We start from the raw sequence: 17006 nt of genomic DNA on the forward strand, positions 1-17006 counted from the left end.
TTAACAGTTCCACTATTACTCCATCGTGCCCAGCTGCTTTACCCCTTTTTAGGAGATTGAGACATGAGTTTATTTCACACTCAGTGATAGGATTCTCTAAAATACATCGATGAACTTCATCTAAAACAACAGTTTCATCAATATTAAAATCTTGACTGCAAGATATATCTTCGTTCGGTTTCAGATCACAATATAAGTTGTTGAAATGATGGTATAAGATTGGTTTATCAATAGGCCAACTTGAACTTTTAGTGGAGATGCTTCGAAGTTCCCTCCAGAATACAGATGGGTTGTTGATTGATGAACATAGTTTGGAGCTCTTTTTACGTTGATACAGATATTTAGCCTTTCTACATTCGTTCTTATATCTGTTATGCAATGTACAGTAGTGTTGTTTACTGGTAGGTAACTTGGTGCTTCTATAGCGTCGAGGTTCACGCCTTTCCTCTCGTTTCGTATATCGATAATTATTATTATGAAATGTCTGGTTATTTGACTTGTTGGGTTTTTCCTAAACACTTCAGCAGCATTTAGAAGGTTTCTGACAAATGAATTCAAAGACAACTCTATATCGAGGTTTATCAGTTCTGTCAAGGAGGTTACAGATGGTTGTTGGGCATGAAGTAAATCTAGGAAATATCTGCAAGTTTATCGTTCCATTTGTATCCAGAAGATGGCTCATCATTACATTGATCATCGGTGTCTACATGAATGGCGTATTTACAGCTCAACATCAAACTAACTGGTATGAAATAGTCGATAACACTACACCCACTTTCTGAAATATATGTGTAACTACCATCTTTATCATCAGCAGTTCTACCATTGCATATATACAGGTTGTGCCTAAAGGTATTTACAGTTCGGTCACTAGAGTTCCTGTGATCTTTGGGGAGACTCTGCTCTTCCGGGAACACTGCTCTGTTCACACCTGGCTCATCAGCAGTCTCAGGGGGTTGTTGCCACACTCAACGCGTGCATATTATTGTCTCAAAGCTGTGGTCGACGTTATGTGTTAACCACTGGTCAATACCAATCCGCTGGTACAGGAAAGTCGATGATACCTTCGTCATCCTACAACAAAACCAAGACCCCACTAGTACTTTCATGTGTTCCCTTATTCCATTCCATGAGTATATTATTTTGACTAACGTACTTGCTATCACCACGTATTCCACTGCCTCTCTACAGTGAAGTACCACTGCAATAACATTGCAGTAATTTTTATCTAGGTTAAACCGTATTACATGCTTAACATAACTGATCATTTTATTAAAACATTTAATTGCTTTTAGTTGGTTTCACACTGAAATGTTACGTGTGTAGATATCTTACGTTAAGGGTTTGTTTCAAATTGGAAACGTCCGTGTATTGTTATTTATGGACAATGTGTCTTGGGTTAAATATCTGCACAGAAATACTTCCGTGATTAACCACTTGCTGGCACGACTGCCAAGTTATGTTTTATGCAGGAGTGTTCGTAGTTGTTCTTGTCGGTGTAAAATCAGGTAAACATTTCTTTGAATGATTGTTTTACAAACGTTTTACAAGAACTATATAAGGATAAAGGATGGGTGTCACCTTTGTATATCTCTAAATATCTCTGATATCTCCAGCATATCTTTCAGTGTCTATATCCCTGACACAGTCGTCACCATGGAGAGTGGACGTCGGGAGGGAAGAAAGAGTCACATGTACGGCCCAGTGTACGTCTCAGTGTAACTATAACATACTCTGGACAAAAGAAGAGGATTCAACATTTGAATGGGAAAATGCCGCTCTCCTATTCAAACCACTTACAATCACAAGTAGCGGGAACTACACATGTATTGTTCAAGAACATGGCGAATTTCTTGGGAATAAGAAGTTGGAAATACTTGTGAAATGTGAGTTTTTATTTCGATTGACGAGTCACTGTATAACCTGGAGACACCTTCAGCTGAAAAGCTACAAATTCTATAAATGCTGATACAGATGCAGTCTATCTAAACTATCAAATGTGTAACGAAAATATGAGATTTTGAGGTAAAACAGATATATTTTCAGATATGAAATTAACGTTCAATATTTCGTGTGTGTGTGTGTGTGTGTGTGTGTGTGTGTGTGTGTGTGTGTGTGTGTGTGTGTGTGTGTGTGTGTGTGTGTGTGTGTGTGTGTGTGTAATTGGCCATATTTATAGTAATGATATGTTGACCAGATCTATGACAACAAGAGCACGGAATAATGAAGATCATTATGAATATCAAAGTAAACAAAGACCTTTCCATGATAATAAGAAATAGCTGCTCCGCAGTTTCAGAGTACTGCTAAATCATAAAGAGCTGATATTTGTGAATGTTCAGACTTCCTATTTTTAGATCCACCAAGGAACATTGTTTTATCAGTCCGAAAACAGAAAATCAAGAAGTACAGTACCAAGGAAGGTGCAGCCATAACTTTGGACTGCTCTGTTGATGGGTACCCCGCTCCTCTGGTGAAGTGGCACAAAGATGGAGTCAACGTACATACGGAGAACCTAACACGCAGATACGGACTTCACCGAACTCCTCCTGGCGGTTTCACGAGTTCTTATCACTTGACGGACGTGAAATGTGATGATGGAGGGATATTTGTTTGTCAGGCTGGTAATACTGCTGGGTTGGAAACTGTGGAAACCATCGCAGAACTTGAAGTTGCTCAATGTGAGTATTGATCTTCCAGAAACTCAATCTTCCATATTTATCATACTGCAAATGAGGGTTGAATATTTCCATCTGGCATTAAGTTTTTCTTCATCGAACTGTAGGTATCCTTATTTCCTGGATGCATAAATTGGGTATAGGTAGCAAGACTCCATTTTACGGATTGTACAAGAAAAGGGGTACCTGTAATCCCCTGATAACTCTTGTCAAATGATATCATCTAGGCTTAAAACATGTTACTCTATGCTGGTGTTTATCTGTTTGCAGGTATGGTAAAGTTGCAGAATGAACGAGAACTGTCAAGTGTATATTTGCTGCATGGTGGAGAAACCATCACTACCAATATCTCAGTTGTGTCCAAACCACCATCGGTTCTGGTAGGATGGACTCTGCAAAGAGATGGGACTGAAAGAAACCTACTGGAGGAAGTCGACCATATCAATTGGCGCCATGGCAAGTTGACAGGGCTGTACCTTGTGGAATACCACCAATTTACCCACTTCAATGTGACCAAGAACAAATCAGGACTTTTCACAGTGATCCTGTCCAATGGTCTACGGTATAATCTTCAAATAAACTACACTTTCGATATACTTGACACCGGTAAGTTATATTAATACTAATTAGGGATATTTGAACTTTCTTCAACACAAATTGACCTCTATAAAATTTGGAATAAAGGTTGAAATCTGTTGTTGGAAGCTGGAGATGATTTCCATGGTCCTCAGAGAAGGTTGTCGGAATACTGTAACCGGAAGTTGTCTGTATTTGTCCAACACAATATGACAATGACATTCCCTTTATGACAATCAATTTAGATCGACACTTAACACAAAAGTGACCCCAAACCATTCTGGCCGCCGCTCCTGTGCGTGACGCCATCACATCACATATCCCAATGTGGTGGGTACAGAGATATAAGAAAGCATACAGTGGATTAATTGTACATCACATATCAATATCAATATCAATATCAGTGGTATGTATTTGTGGTCTTTCAGGGTTTGATCCTCTGAACAACTGTCTGCTAATTAATGTTGCACCTATTACACTGCTGCGGAGATAATGTAACCCGATTTCTAAGTCATCTTGATATGATGTCACTCGAGGTTCACCATGCTTTGGTACCCGTCAGTTGCAGACGGATCCTGTTTCACTGGTTCACAAATTGTCGGACTGCTACAGTCAACGGCTCATGCAACTGCAATAATTCATGCACTCACCCAAATGCAGCATACTAAAGTTTTTTATTATACCTTAAATTTTGATGCGTTTTCCTAATTACCAGTGTCTCTCTACATGCATTTGAATACACATACTATCGCGAGGGTGATCTCGTGACTCGCTGCACGTGATTGTTGTGTTTCACATCCGTCACCAACAACTATGCGATATTGAAACTGTAGAAGACTTTCTCTTCCTCACAATTATTACCAATGATGTGGGTTTCTAATGTTGTTGAGAAATCTAGAAATCTCAACTTAAAGTATTCACAAGAAAAACACAGAAAATATTTACATTGTCAGAAGGCAATTGTCATGAATTCTCTATGTTTTTTCTTACAGCTGAAGCTTGCAAGAACACAAGTAAGTGAATTCTCATAATCGAACACGATCATGCATCATATAGTAGGTAGCTATTCCCCTTGATTTCAACGAAGACTGTTTGCTACAGGTAGCTGTTTCCTTTCATCTCACTCGAGGGCATATACTGTAGGTAGCTGTTCCCATTTATTTCACTCCAGGTCATTTACTGTAGGTAGTTGCTTCCGTTTATCTCACTCAAAGTCATTTACTATAGGTAATTGTTACCCTTTATCTCAATCAAGGTCATTTACTGTAGGTAATTGTTACCCTGCATTTAACTCAAAGTCATTTACTGTAAGTAGTTTTACGACTTTATTTCACTGGAGGCTATTAACTGTTTGAAGTTTGATGTTCCCCTACATCTCACTCAGAGTCCTTTACTGTAGCTAATTGTTCCTATATGTGTCACTGGGGGTAATTTACTATAGGTAGTTGTTCCCCTTCGTCTCACTCAAGGCCATTTATTGTAGGTAATTGTTCCCCTTTATCTCACTCAAAGTCATTTACCGCCAGTAGCTGTTCCCCGTTATCTCACTCAAAGTCTTTTACTGCTGGTAGTTGTTCCCCTTTATAAACAATAAAGGTCATTTTCTATAGGTAGTTGTTCCCCGTTATCTCAAAGTCATATACTGGCAGTAGTTGTTCTCCTTTATCTCACTTGCAGGCATTTGCTGCTGGTAGTTGTTCCCCGTTATCTCACTCAAGGCCATTTACTGTAGGTAGTTGTTCCCCTTTATAATCACTCAAGGTCATTAACTGTAGGTAGTTGTTCCCTGTTATCTCAAAGTCATATACTGTCAGTAGTTACCCTTTATCCTACTCAAACTCATTTACTGTAGCAACCGCTTCCCTTTATTTCACTCAAAGTCATTTACCGTAGGTAGGTGTTCCCCTTTATCTCATTGAAGGTAATTTACTATCAGTAGTTGCTGCCCTTCATCTCACTCTACTTTTGAAATATAACTCATGTACTTACATATTTAATTCAGTGTGCCTGTACAAGCCCTATATCATAGCTGGAGGTATGCTCCTGGGAGCCATGTTTCTAGTTCTCCTCTTTCCCTTGGCCGTGAAAGGTAACTTTCTATGTTTATCCACCAGACCTAAGCTCTCTATTTCTTCTTCTAAGACTACCGAATGTCGCTCCAGGGGTCAATAGAGATATTATAACAACAGCATAGTAGAGCAGGAGCAGGACTGGATTCATTTAGATTCGAAAGAGAAGCCATTGCTAATCCAAACGGCGGTGTGTTCTATCAACACCACACTCTCTGTAATAATTATATGCACCGAGTAACTTAAGGAAGAACTGTATGTCTTATATTCACAGGACATCGTTATGCACGGGAAGCACCTACAGCTGCCATGACTCACTGTAACCATGGCTCAGGGAATATAAGTACGTATTTCAAATGACACGTTTGTTTGGTGTTATGTCCTGGATTGTATGTATACACATAAAGTTACAAAGTCAGAACGCGATGGTGTAACCTTTGTAAAAAATATCCTAATGATTTCCATTTTGCTCCATCTTGAATACAGCAAGTCTTTCTTATTGTCTTCTAATGTATGCCATTAATTGAACATGAAGTGTAACCAGAGTGTCTAATGAAATCAAGTACATAAGAATAAGACCAGCATTGGTACAACTCTATGTCTTTGGTTGCTAAAGGGAATAGTGTTTTATACATGTTCCAGATACACTGGCCTTGTGGAAGTCCGTCGCATCCAATGAGATTTCGTACTCTGATCCCAATGCCGATCACGTTATGGCTGAAAACCCCTGCAACAGCCTCAGCATGACAAGATCAGCCCTTGACACTTTCCACTGATCTAGTCTCCCAGCATCACCAGATCAGCCCTTGACACTTTCCATTGACCCCACTAATATTATGTCATTGTGCTAGAACGGGGTGTAAATGTGGAGAAAGATGTCCCGAACCACGGATTTTCAGTGCTGACATAGTTCTGAAGAGTTGGGAGACACCATGAGTTTTAGAAGGCGAGGACCACGAATATAGTGAGTGAGGGAGAACGGTTTCAACTGAATGAGTTACACCCCAGTCAAATCATGTCGCCCCGTAGATTGTACATAGGTACATTGTGAAAGGGATGTATTGCAAACAGTTTTTTTCATTGTTTTAAAAGTTAAAATCATACTGATTCAATAAAACAACACTTAAAAGATTTTTTGTTTGTCCTTGAATCTTTAGAAACCAACATTATGAAATATTTGGCGACAATGGACAAGAGGTCAGCACGGGGCAGATTTTGTCTACGTTCCCGCGAACTGAAACCATAAATGACACTACATTAATTACAGTGTCTGTTTCTAGTGCGCACAAATTCCTGCTCGTAAGCATGCTCATTGCTCTAAAATTAAAACAATATCTACAATATGTATGAGTCATAGAAATGAATGAAAAGGAGCTTTTTGAGATGACTTTTAAGGAGTCCAGAGTCGGTGAGAACTTCAGGTGTGTGAGAAGGATCTGTGACCGTAGGACTTCAGCAGTGATACGAAGTATGTTGAACTGTATTCTGGCCCTCACTGATAACCAGTATAGTTGTTTAAGCATCGGTCAGTCTGTTTAATGTCAGTCTGTTTAGACAAAGGGTTTATTACCCGCGAGGCAGTATTTTGGACCTTCTGTAGCTTGACCAGAAGATCACAGAGGCCAGAATAGAGGCTGTTGCAGTTATAAGGGATCGGACAAGTGAGTGGGCAGCCTCGGCGGTAATGAGCGGACGGATATTACCAATGGACCTAAGGAGGAGGAAGCACGTCTTACATTTGTTGTTCACATAGACGTCCAAAGAAAGACCTAAGTCAAGCATTACTCCCAGATCTGTCACGGTATGGTATAGAATGCAGAGGTAAGGTCAAGCGGCACAAGGGCTACTAATTTACCATTGTTAACACCACGTCGAAGAGCATTTGAAAATCTGAGCAGTGCAGTTAGGAATAGAACACATTGGAGAATGAACTACTGACATGTGGTATTTGCTGTATAGTGCATGTACACGCGTTTTTCCTTGTCAGCATTACAACTACGACCCGAGGTGTCAAGTCATAAACATATCAAGGTTAATGTTCTGCAGTTATGAAACCGAAACTCGGTACTTCAGTTTACCGTCCAAAACCGTCCCGAAAGTACGGGCGCAATGGTGTTCTGGACTGCAGCCTACATGTGTCTTATGCATGGTAAGTAAAAGCAGCAGGTCCTGTTTGTCAACAGCAATTACATACACAAGTAAGGAAACTTCAGTTTCATTTGAGGCTTGTGAGAGACATTAGTGACTGTGACGCCCAGATAGAAAAAATGAAAAAGGACACCAGACAATTTGATATGTATTATTCATTATAAATGATCTACTAGTGATGTACACAAAACGGCAAGTTATCAGAGTATTACGCCATGAGCCAAGCCTGTTTATAAGGTACTATGAGCATTGCCCAGAGGGACTCGGTCTAGACGGACACAACCACTCCCCGAAATATATATTCATCATTACAAAATCATAGGTAAATGAGGACAACTTGATAAACTGTTTGCATGGCAAAAAAAGCGAAGCTGAGAATGTATGGAAGTCAACTTGTATAAAGTTTATTGTGAGAAACAGGACTTTTGGACTTTTTGTAACTCCATCAGATGAATGAAAGCTTGGAAACAGAGCTGTATGGTCACACGTGGAAACAGAGCTGTATAGTCACACGTGGAAACAGATGTATAGTCACACGAGAAAACAGAGCTGTATAGTTACACAGTGAACCAGAGGTGTATAGTCACACGTGGAAACAAACACAAGTGATACTCTTGTGGTTTCCACACATATTAATGCACATACACATGATACATACCACCAAACAAACAGCAAGCTTGTGTTGGGTTTGAATCAATCTGTAGCTTAATTTAGTCATTTCACCATGTTTTACGTTGCCTTCATTACAAGAACATTTCAGTGTCACTCTGACCAGTAACTGAAATGACTCAGTTGGATAGTGAGGTTGTCTTCATTACAGGGACATTTGAGTGTCACTCTGACCAGTAACTGAAATGACTCAGTTGGATAGTGAGGTTGTCTTCATTACAGGAGCATTTGAGTGTCACTTTGTCCAGTAAATGAAATGACTCAGTTGGATAGTGAGGTTGTCTTCATTACAGGGACATTTGAGTGTCACTCTGACCAGTAATTGAAATGACTCAGTTGGATAGTGAGGTTGTCTTCATTACAGGAGCATTTGAGTGTCACTCTGACCAGTAACTGAAATGACTCAGTTGGATAGTGAGGTTGTCTTCATTACAGGGACATTTGAGCGTCACTGGGACCAGTAACTGAAATGACTCAGTTGGATAGTGAGGTTGTCTTCATTACAGGGACATTTGAGTGTCACTGGGACCAGTAACTGAAATGATTCAGTCGGATAGTGAGGCTGCCTTTCTCAAACAGGAACGTGTGTGTAGCAGGAAATGAAAACGTTACCCGATCCGTTTCGACCCACCATACATGTGCTCGTACCCGATGTTTAAGTACTTCAACGGCAACTACAAGGACGATGTAACATGCAACAGCATAGGTAACAGCAGTAAAGTCAGTGATAAAAGTCATTATGTATATTACAACACAGAGGCAATATAACGTATACTAGCATGGGTATTGGTAGTCCTAATAATATTCACCTAACAACACCCAGTGGTGACCAAGACCAGACCCAAACTGACTATTAAGTGTATGGATACAAGGTTTGTCCCTTAATAGTTTAAATAACTTCCAGAAAGTGCTGACTTTGGCTATGTGCTGCTGGAATGTTCCGCTCTTGACTCCAAGCCTCGACAGCAACACGATCATATCGACAGTATACTATACACTTCACTTAAAGCTTAACACAAGCCATGATCCAACACTTTTGATAACAGTTTAAATTTTGATACCAATGTCACATGACACATTATGCTATTCATGTCATAGACCTGCTGTCATGAAAAAAACCCCGTTCACATCTGAGATTTATTGAGACTGTAAACCGGGAACTCTCTCCTTACTCAAGAAGCACCACCAAATCTGAACCTAATTTTGTGATTACCTTTGATATTTTGCCAGCCCAGTTAGTCTTTGCATGAAACTGTGTCTGTTCGACTAACGTGCAGGGTCATAGCAAATCTAGCACTTCTTTACAAGCTGTCACACCAACACCTAACTGGCACATCGACTCTTACATGGCACAAGGAACGCCTATCTGGCACTCCAACACTCAGCTGGCACCACAACACAGACTAACACAAAGCTGCCACAGCAACACTTAGCTGGCACACCAACACTTACCTGGCATACTAATGCTCAGATGGTACCACAACACTGAGATGTCGAGACTTAGCTGACACACCAACGTTTAGCTGGCACGTCAACATTTAGCTGAAAAAATACAACACTTACCTTGCATACTAACACATTAGCTGGCACATTAACACTTAGATGGCGCACTAACACTTAGCTGGCACACTAACACTTAGCTAGCACACTAACACTTCGCTGGCACGTCAACACTTAGCTGGGGCACTAACATGTACCTACAACACCAACACTTAGCCAGCATGTCAACACTTAGCTGGCACACTAACACTTAGCTGGCACACCAACATGTACCTACAACACCAACGCTTAGCGAGCATGTCAACATCTGGGAAACAATAACACCTAGCTAGCATACCAACACTTAACTAGCACGTCAACAATCAGCTGGCACACTAACACTTGACTGGCACACCAACATTTAGCTGGCACATCAACACTGAGATGACACAACAAGACCCATCTCACACACCAACACTTAGCTGGCAAGTCGAGACAGCTGGTTGATCAACACTTAGCTGGCATACCAACCTAACCGGTATACCAACATTTAGGTAGTACACTAACCCCAACCAGGCGCATTCGTTTTGTCGTCTAAAGAAAGTGCATACTTCCCGTATGAAACTGCTTCCCTAAATGCGAAACACTCACAACTTACAAATATTTCCCTTGACAAAATGTACGCGTACGTCTAGGGTGGCGGCCATGAAGATATCTGGTTACTCCGGGGTGTTGTTGGTGGGCGTCTTTGGCTTGGGAACAGGTACGTGAGCGGGAGTTGTATAGTTAGTCGATGTTTGTGCATACATGCGATACCTGTATCAACAGGTGATAGAATGTTGAACGTTTATTATTGATTGTGTAAGACAGAACTTACTATAAAATCTATTCGATTTATTATGTTGATGCTTTTGTGTGACAGTCAATTTCAGCGACCGGTTATAAAGTGATCAATATGTTTATTTTGGATATAACAAAGAAATCGATGTCAATATGACACACTTTAACCACACGTTGAGAGGAAGCGTTTCTTATATTTCACATAAACAAACCATACGTATCCCTTTCATCCACAATGTACTATTATAAAGTACAAACAGAACATGTTGTATATAGCAGCATAGAAAAGAGAGAGAGCTACTATGTTTACTATAGTTATTATAGTATTTATAACCGTATAAACAGTGAGTTAGTTTCGTTTTACGCTTCTTTCAGCATATTCCAGCAATGTCACTGCGGGGAACATCGATTTTTATGACGTCATCATAATCCAACAGGAATACAGAATAATACAAAATACACGATAAAGATTGCATTGTGTTGTATGACGTGAGATTGATGGATGTTTTTCGGATTAAAGATTTCATAACAATCAAATAAGATACAAGGACCATTAAGGCAATTCCATAAAATGTTTTACAGCTGTGATAACATTAAATCGGTCTTCACCTTGGGAGGGTGTTGCCGGAGTGGACGCCTCTATCTCCTGTTCCGCGTCATGCTCGTCATCTTGCACAGTGTCCTGGAGGAAGGAGGGAGAACACACCTTTCAGTGGGGGAACGGAACTCTCCTATTCCAACCAGTTGAGATACCAGATCATGGAAATTATACCTGCATTCACAGCGAAGGAGAGACTCAGTCAGAGAACAAAACCATCGAAGTTCTGGTGAACTGTAAGTATCCAATACAAAATTGAACAAAATACAATAAAACGTTCAAATGGAATGACCATATCACGTACAAAAGTTCAAATGAAAAACACAACACGTCGTCTTCACCTTCAAGTAGTAAGCACTATATTTTTCAGATCCCACGACCAATGTTTCCATATCGTTGAAAAACAAGACATTCAGCAATGCTTCTTACACAGTGACAGAAGGCAACAATATTACACTCATGTGCTCTGTGAATGGATTTCCTCCACCTATCATCAAATGGTACAAAGATGGAGTCAACACTAATACTGAATATCTTGAAAACCAATATGGCCGACATCAACATGATGGTTTCGCTAGTTTGTACAGGGTGACCGACGTCAGATGTAAAGATGGAGGGACGTACTTTTGTCAAGCCAACAACACAGCTTTCAGTCAGAGCACACTGGATAAAACCGTAAAGGTTGAAGTAAAATGTGAGCAGCTATTTACATATTCATTATCTTCTCAGCGTCAGGAAACAATACAGAACGGCTGACTTAATAATTCTTTACACAATCAGCAACATGAGCGTTTACCGGAATGTCAGTGTTTACGAAATAGAATCGAATCGTGTTTATGTTCATATATGTCCAAACAACTCAAATGGTTTCTGATTCTAAATGTTCGATATGTCATATAACCACTATGCATTCAAGCTTAAGGGGATTTTAAACGTGAACCGGGTGTGCTGTAACTCCGTAATGGCTGCCCTAATATTCTTCATGGTCATGTCATAAGGCGGAAATAATATTCAGTATGTATCTATGTGTACATGTTACATTCCGGTGTTGAAGAGGTGATACGTCATTTATATCCCAAATGACATCACGTGTGGAATCTATTCCTCACCGTCACTTGTTCCAGGTGATCCAGTTCTGTATGACGTACCTGAGAAGTCCAAAGTCTATCCACTGGTCAAGGGAGAAACCACGGTGGTCAATTTCACAGTGCAAGCGAACCCAAAACCTCTAGTAGTCGCATGGAGATATTTCGGAAAGACGGAAATAAATCCGTTGACTAATATTTCTGATTATGAACACAGATGGTATTCCTCATCGGACAATATCTATCATTTACAATTATTTCACTATGACCTCACCGACAACAGAACAGGACTGTACAGTGTTGTGCTGTCCAATGGCATTCGCTACAGTCTCAATCTGACGTATACTCTGAGTATTGAATCTGAACATGGTAAGTTGGGGGAAAATATCGAATAAACTCTGTTCGTTTTAAAGAGAAAAATACCTGTGAAAATAATGAGTGGGTCATTGAAAATCAGTGATGACACTAGGTGCTTATAGAAAAAGGTAAGAATGTCCTGCCCTACCTGTAGCAGCCGCCATTAAGCCATCTTCACATCTACTGAAGTAGGGACTTATGCAGTGAACCATATCCGAATCAAGCTTGTCACAACATCATTCATACAGTTACCATATTTCAATTTGCAGGGACAACGCCCCACACCAGCACGGACTTTAACGGTAAGTGCGGGAAGTAGTAGTAGTAGTAGTAGTAGTAGCAGCAGCAGTAGTAGTAGTAGTAGTAGTAGTAGTAGTCGTCGTCGTCGTCGTCGTCGTCGTCGTCGTCGTCGTAAGTGAGTGAGCGAGCGAGCGAGCGAGTGAGTGAGTGAGTTTGTAGCAATGTTCTTATTACAAGTTAGTGGGTGGTGGTAGTGTTAGTAGTGGTGATAGTAGTAGTCGTCGGAGTTGGTAGAGGTGGTGACAGAGGTAGTGGTAGCGGTAGTGGTAGAGGTTGTGGCAGAGGTAGTGGTAAAGGTACTGGCAGACGCAGAGTTAGTCTTAGAGGCAGAGTTAGTGGTAGTGCTAGTGGCAGAAGCAGTGGTAGTGGTAGTGGTAGTGGCAGAGGCAGTGACAGAGGTAGTGGTAGTAGTGGTAGTGGTAGTGGTAGTGGTAGTGGTAGTGGTAGTGGCAGAGGCAGCGGTAGTGGTAGTGGCAGAGGCAGTGGTAGTGGTAGTAGATGAAGGAGAGGTAGGAGCCGAGGTAGTGGGGTGATGGTGATAGTGGTAGTGGGAGAGGCAGTGGCGTTGCTTCTGATGATGATTCAAGTAAAGGCCTTCTTGAAGTTGGTGATTAAATAACGTAACAGTGTAAAGCATAGAATAAAATACAAGCTGTCCTAAATAACGTTGTATGCTTTATTACTGGCGCTGGTAGCAGTAGTAGTGGTGGTGATGGTAATTCAAATCAAACATTCCTACTTCCTATTTCTAAACTGACCGGCAAAAGAATGTATACCAAAAGTTACCATTTCCCAAATTTTAAAGAAATATTTGTGTAGGTAATTTACAAACTGAAACATGTAGCCACGTAGCAATTTGATACCTGCTGTGAAATTCACGTGAACGTCGTGAATAAACCGTCGAGGTGGTCAATTGCATAAACCATGATTTGGGGCCCCTGTCAGAGTTTCACATGCACTAAGGGAGTGAAAGTTAGTGTGTGGTCATGTTACACATGCAGTTTGAAAACAGATCATAACAGATATGCCACCACTATCTACAACTGAACGTGAGAGGGCTCTAGGTACGTTCCAGATCGGGTCGACACGCCAAACTTCAAGAACCTTCGGCTTCACCCGTGTAGCTGTCTTGATGGCTGCAACGTTACAGGCAGACGAGCCAGACCATGACGTGGGAGACCGCGAGTAACAACATCAGCCGAAGACTGGTGTTTGAGGACGTTGAGGACCTGAGGAATTATTTCCTGAAGGGTAACGTCATCAACGGCGAAGTCTCTTGAACACAATGTCAGTCGATACACCGTGGCTAGACGTCTTTGGGCATCAGATATCGGACCCTTCAAAGGACAGGTTTTGACCCTTGAACACCAACGTCACAGACTGCGTTGGAGCCGAATTGTTCGTCTTTGTACGAGAAGGAACAACGTGGACGTTCCTCAGTAGCAAGCAAGTCCAGATGTCCACGATCGAGCACATGTGGCATCCATCAGACAGCGACTTGCAGAAACGCCCTATCCCAAAACAGAATAGACAGCAGTTTGCACAAACCCTCCATACGACGTGACCGTGTCCGACGTCTGACATCTTCGGCTAGGAGAGTACGTGCCTGTCTTGATGTGAGGGGTGGACATTTATTTTTTCATTGTGTGTAACTCCGTCCCTACTTATCCTCTGTGTGATTGAAAACTGTTTTCCAGGTCCTACCCCGCCCCTAGTGAACTGACGTATGTTCGCGCCACGTGTTTCTGTAGTACGTGTGTGATGTTTAGCTCAGGTTGAGTAAAGATGTTTTCAACATCAGCGTATTATGTTTGTGTGTGTAGGTACTCAAGGTCAGTGATCATGACCTCTTGGACGCCATGTATGCTTTCTTTGGCCAGCCAAGTTGTGCCTGCTTTTGTTACTATAAGATGATAATCAATTATCCTGTTTATCTCTGTCGACCTGCAGGGACAACACAGCGGAACGAGACTGGAGTGGAGGGTTATTGTCATGACATCAGTATGTATTACTTAAATATAACTAGTCTGTCAAGGTTAGGGTGCATGTCAGTGTATTTGGGAGGACATGCAAGTTTAAAGGCGTTTTCTAAGTTACACACCTGTCAGTACTAAAGCACACGCCATATTTTGTAAGCTCATTATATAGAAATTATCGCGTCTCCGAGCCCTTGTCATGTTTAATTGTATGCTCTGATTAACTGTATACAGTGATATTTGTACCTCGCTTTCCAAAGATATCGACCTTAAATCTATCACATGTCTGCTCTGTTCTGTCAATCCAGAATGCACGTATATCATCAGTGGAGGCTTGTTTCTGGCGGTGTTGATCCTGGTTCTGATTCTTGCCACTGCACTTAAGGGTGAGTATCTTTCAACAAAATCATACTCAAATCCTAGTTGATATCACGGCGAGACCAACTGACATCTACTCTACAGATTGCTATTCTACATACACCGAGAAAACCTATGGTCGCAGGAGCGAGTTCTTTAGGCTACTATTATGTTAATACTCTTAGCATCACTTAACATTTGCATTGTGACCTGAGAATGTACAATTTAGACTTCTCCGATAAAACACGATTGGCGATAACAGGGTCGCTGACTTGATTGTAGCATGGACTTGTGTTCTAATCGATTTTCACGAGGTCAGCCGCTGAACTTACTTGTAAAACGTATACTTGTAGCTGTAATATAACTCAAATATTATGAAATTCGTCGTTCAAAACAAATCAAAGAAAGCCAAGTATACATAGTAGTATTTCATTATTGAGCATCTTTCATTTATGTGTGCGTGTATGTGTATGTGTAATCATGTACCAGTAACTTCTCTTAGCTTTGATGTAAAGACACGATATGTATCTTTAAATCATCTTTTCATAGGGGGTCGACTCACCGACTCGCTGACACACTGTCTGAATGACTCACTCACTTATATCTGAACCATTACTGAGTGCGGCGTAAAACTAAATCCACTCAATCACTCACGTTATATATATCGTTACAGTTGTTCGCCCAGCGCCGGTAGAACATATCTACGATGACGTTGATGAGAGTCTGATGGTCCATGTGGATGTGAATGAAGGTCGCTACATACATCCCTTTGACCCCTACTCCTTGCTGCGCTATTTGGACAGGGACATGTCGTATATGGAAACAGCAGTGTGAACCATGGTTTCTCATTGAACGAACATCAATTGTACCTGAAATCAACTCTCAGTGGATGCCGTGCACCATTTTCAGAATACTATCACAGCACAATCAATTGTCTCCACCACCTTAAAGTTCAGATTTGCAAATGCATGTTACAAACAACATCTGTGTTTACCTTCTTTATAAAATGAACGCTAGTCAATCAGTCAGGCACTGTAGCTATGTCAACGCTGCCTGTCAAAATCGTTCGTGGACCTGTCAATTCCGCGTTTGGTAGTTGGAGAAGACAACCAATCCCCTGAGTATCAGCCCCAAAGCTGTATTAATAAAATATTACCTTGACGAAGAGTTGTATTCTATAGGATTTCATCGACGTATGCTTTCAAGTAACGAGTAATCACCCCAGTTGTGTTACGTTTTTCCTCTCCAGTAACCGCTTCCTTCTCGACTTCTTGTGGAGTTGTGACAAAAACTATTATCTTCCAACATTGCCCGCGAATAAACTCCATGTGTAGCCCCGTTATTGCTTCAAAAGTAGATGCGATACCCAAGGTTATATGGCGACAGACAAAGTAGCTCCAAACACTCCGTCAAATAAAGAATATTCAATAACATTAAAAGGGTATTCGTGTTTGATAAGCACAATGTCTGCTGTGTCTGTTAGTTAATCCGACAAATCAAGACCTACAGATAGGTTTATTCAATTGACAGGCCTTGGGCCCAAAATACATACATTTTGCTCACATACATATATGCTAAGTTGATGAATATATACTCACCAAGCAGACACAAGTATGGAAATATGTTAATATCATATTGCTTATAATATGGAATGATTTGTGTTTGTCGTTTGTGTATTATCCGGTGGAGTAAATTATCGTGAGCAGAGATATTCAAGTACATGCATCTGTGAGTTTACTGTCCAAGGTTAGTCTTAAAAAACAAGATTAGGTTTGTTACTCGTCACTTAATAATTATTAACCCTGGGAAAACGACAACATTGTTATAGACATTGATGTGAGGTTATGAATGAAAATACACACTATCATTTCTAT

The 17006-nt window shown here is 40.8% G+C and overlaps 2 protein-coding genes across 3 annotated transcripts; both read left to right on the forward strand.

Annotated features, from left to right (window-relative positions):
• The first annotated feature begins 1411 nt into the window (after window positions 1-1411).
• On the forward strand, window positions 1412-6454 carry LOC137294465 (leucine-rich repeats and immunoglobulin-like domains protein 1). 2 transcript variants are annotated; one of them, XM_067825486.1, is made up of 8 exons: window positions 1412-1508; window positions 1629-1886; window positions 2358-2681; window positions 2949-3284; window positions 4247-4267; window positions 5257-5343; window positions 5598-5666; window positions 5966-6454. In XM_067825486.1, the coding sequence occupies exons 1-8, from the start codon at window positions 1460-1462 to the stop codon at window positions 6097-6099; spliced, it is 1278 nt and encodes a 425-aa protein (XP_067681587.1). In that variant the 5' UTR covers window positions 1412-1459; the 3' UTR covers window positions 6100-6454. The 2 variants fall into 2 exon arrangements, with proteins under 2 accessions (XP_067681587.1, XP_067681588.1); XM_067825487.1 differs by lacking the exon at window positions 5257-5343 and having other exon boundaries at window positions 1420-1508.
• Window positions 6455-10296: 3842 nt separating this feature from the next.
• LOC137294837 (neural cell adhesion molecule 1-A-like) lies at window positions 10297-16571 on the forward strand. Its single transcript, XM_067825959.1, has 8 exons — window positions 10297-10382; window positions 11042-11293; window positions 11428-11751; window positions 12182-12511; window positions 12769-12801; window positions 14750-14800; window positions 15084-15161; window positions 15806-16571. Exons 1-8 carry the CDS (start codon window positions 10325-10327, stop codon window positions 15964-15966), a joined length of 1287 nt encoding a protein of 428 aa, XP_067682060.1. The 5' UTR covers window positions 10297-10324; the 3' UTR covers window positions 15967-16571.
• Window positions 16572-17006: the final 435 nt, after the last annotated feature.

The sequence above is a fragment of the Haliotis asinina genome, chromosome 8, assembly GCF_037392515.1.
Source record: "Haliotis asinina isolate JCU_RB_2024 chromosome 8, JCU_Hal_asi_v2, whole genome shotgun sequence".
Taxonomy (NCBI): domain Eukaryota; kingdom Metazoa; phylum Mollusca; class Gastropoda; order Lepetellida; family Haliotidae; genus Haliotis; species Haliotis asinina.

Bases quoted from the DNA above. Each gene is read 5' to 3' on its own strand.
- LOC137294837 (XM_067825959.1), top strand. From the start codon at position 10,325: ATGAAGATATCTGGTTACTCCGGGGTGTTGTTGGTGGGCGTCTTTGGC. The intron at 10,383-11,041 runs GTACGTGAGCGG...AATGTTTTACAG, and splicing joins CGTCTTTGGCTTGGGAACAG to CTGTGATAACATTAAATCGG. The intron at 12,512-12,768 runs GTAAGTTGGGGG...TTCAATTTGCAG, and splicing joins GAGTATTGAATCTGAACATG to GGACAACGCCCCACACCAGC.
- LOC137294465 (XM_067825486.1), top strand. From the start codon at position 1,460: ATGTTTTATGCAGGAGTGTTCGTAGTTGTTCTTGTCGGTGTAAAATCA. The intron at 1,887-2,357 runs GTGAGTTTTTAT...TCCTATTTTTAG, and splicing joins GTTGGAAATACTTGTGAAAT to ATCCACCAAGGAACATTGTT. The intron at 5,344-5,597 runs GTAACTTTCTAT...TTATATTCACAG, and splicing joins CTTTCCCTTGGCCGTGAAAG to GACATCGTTATGCACGGGAA.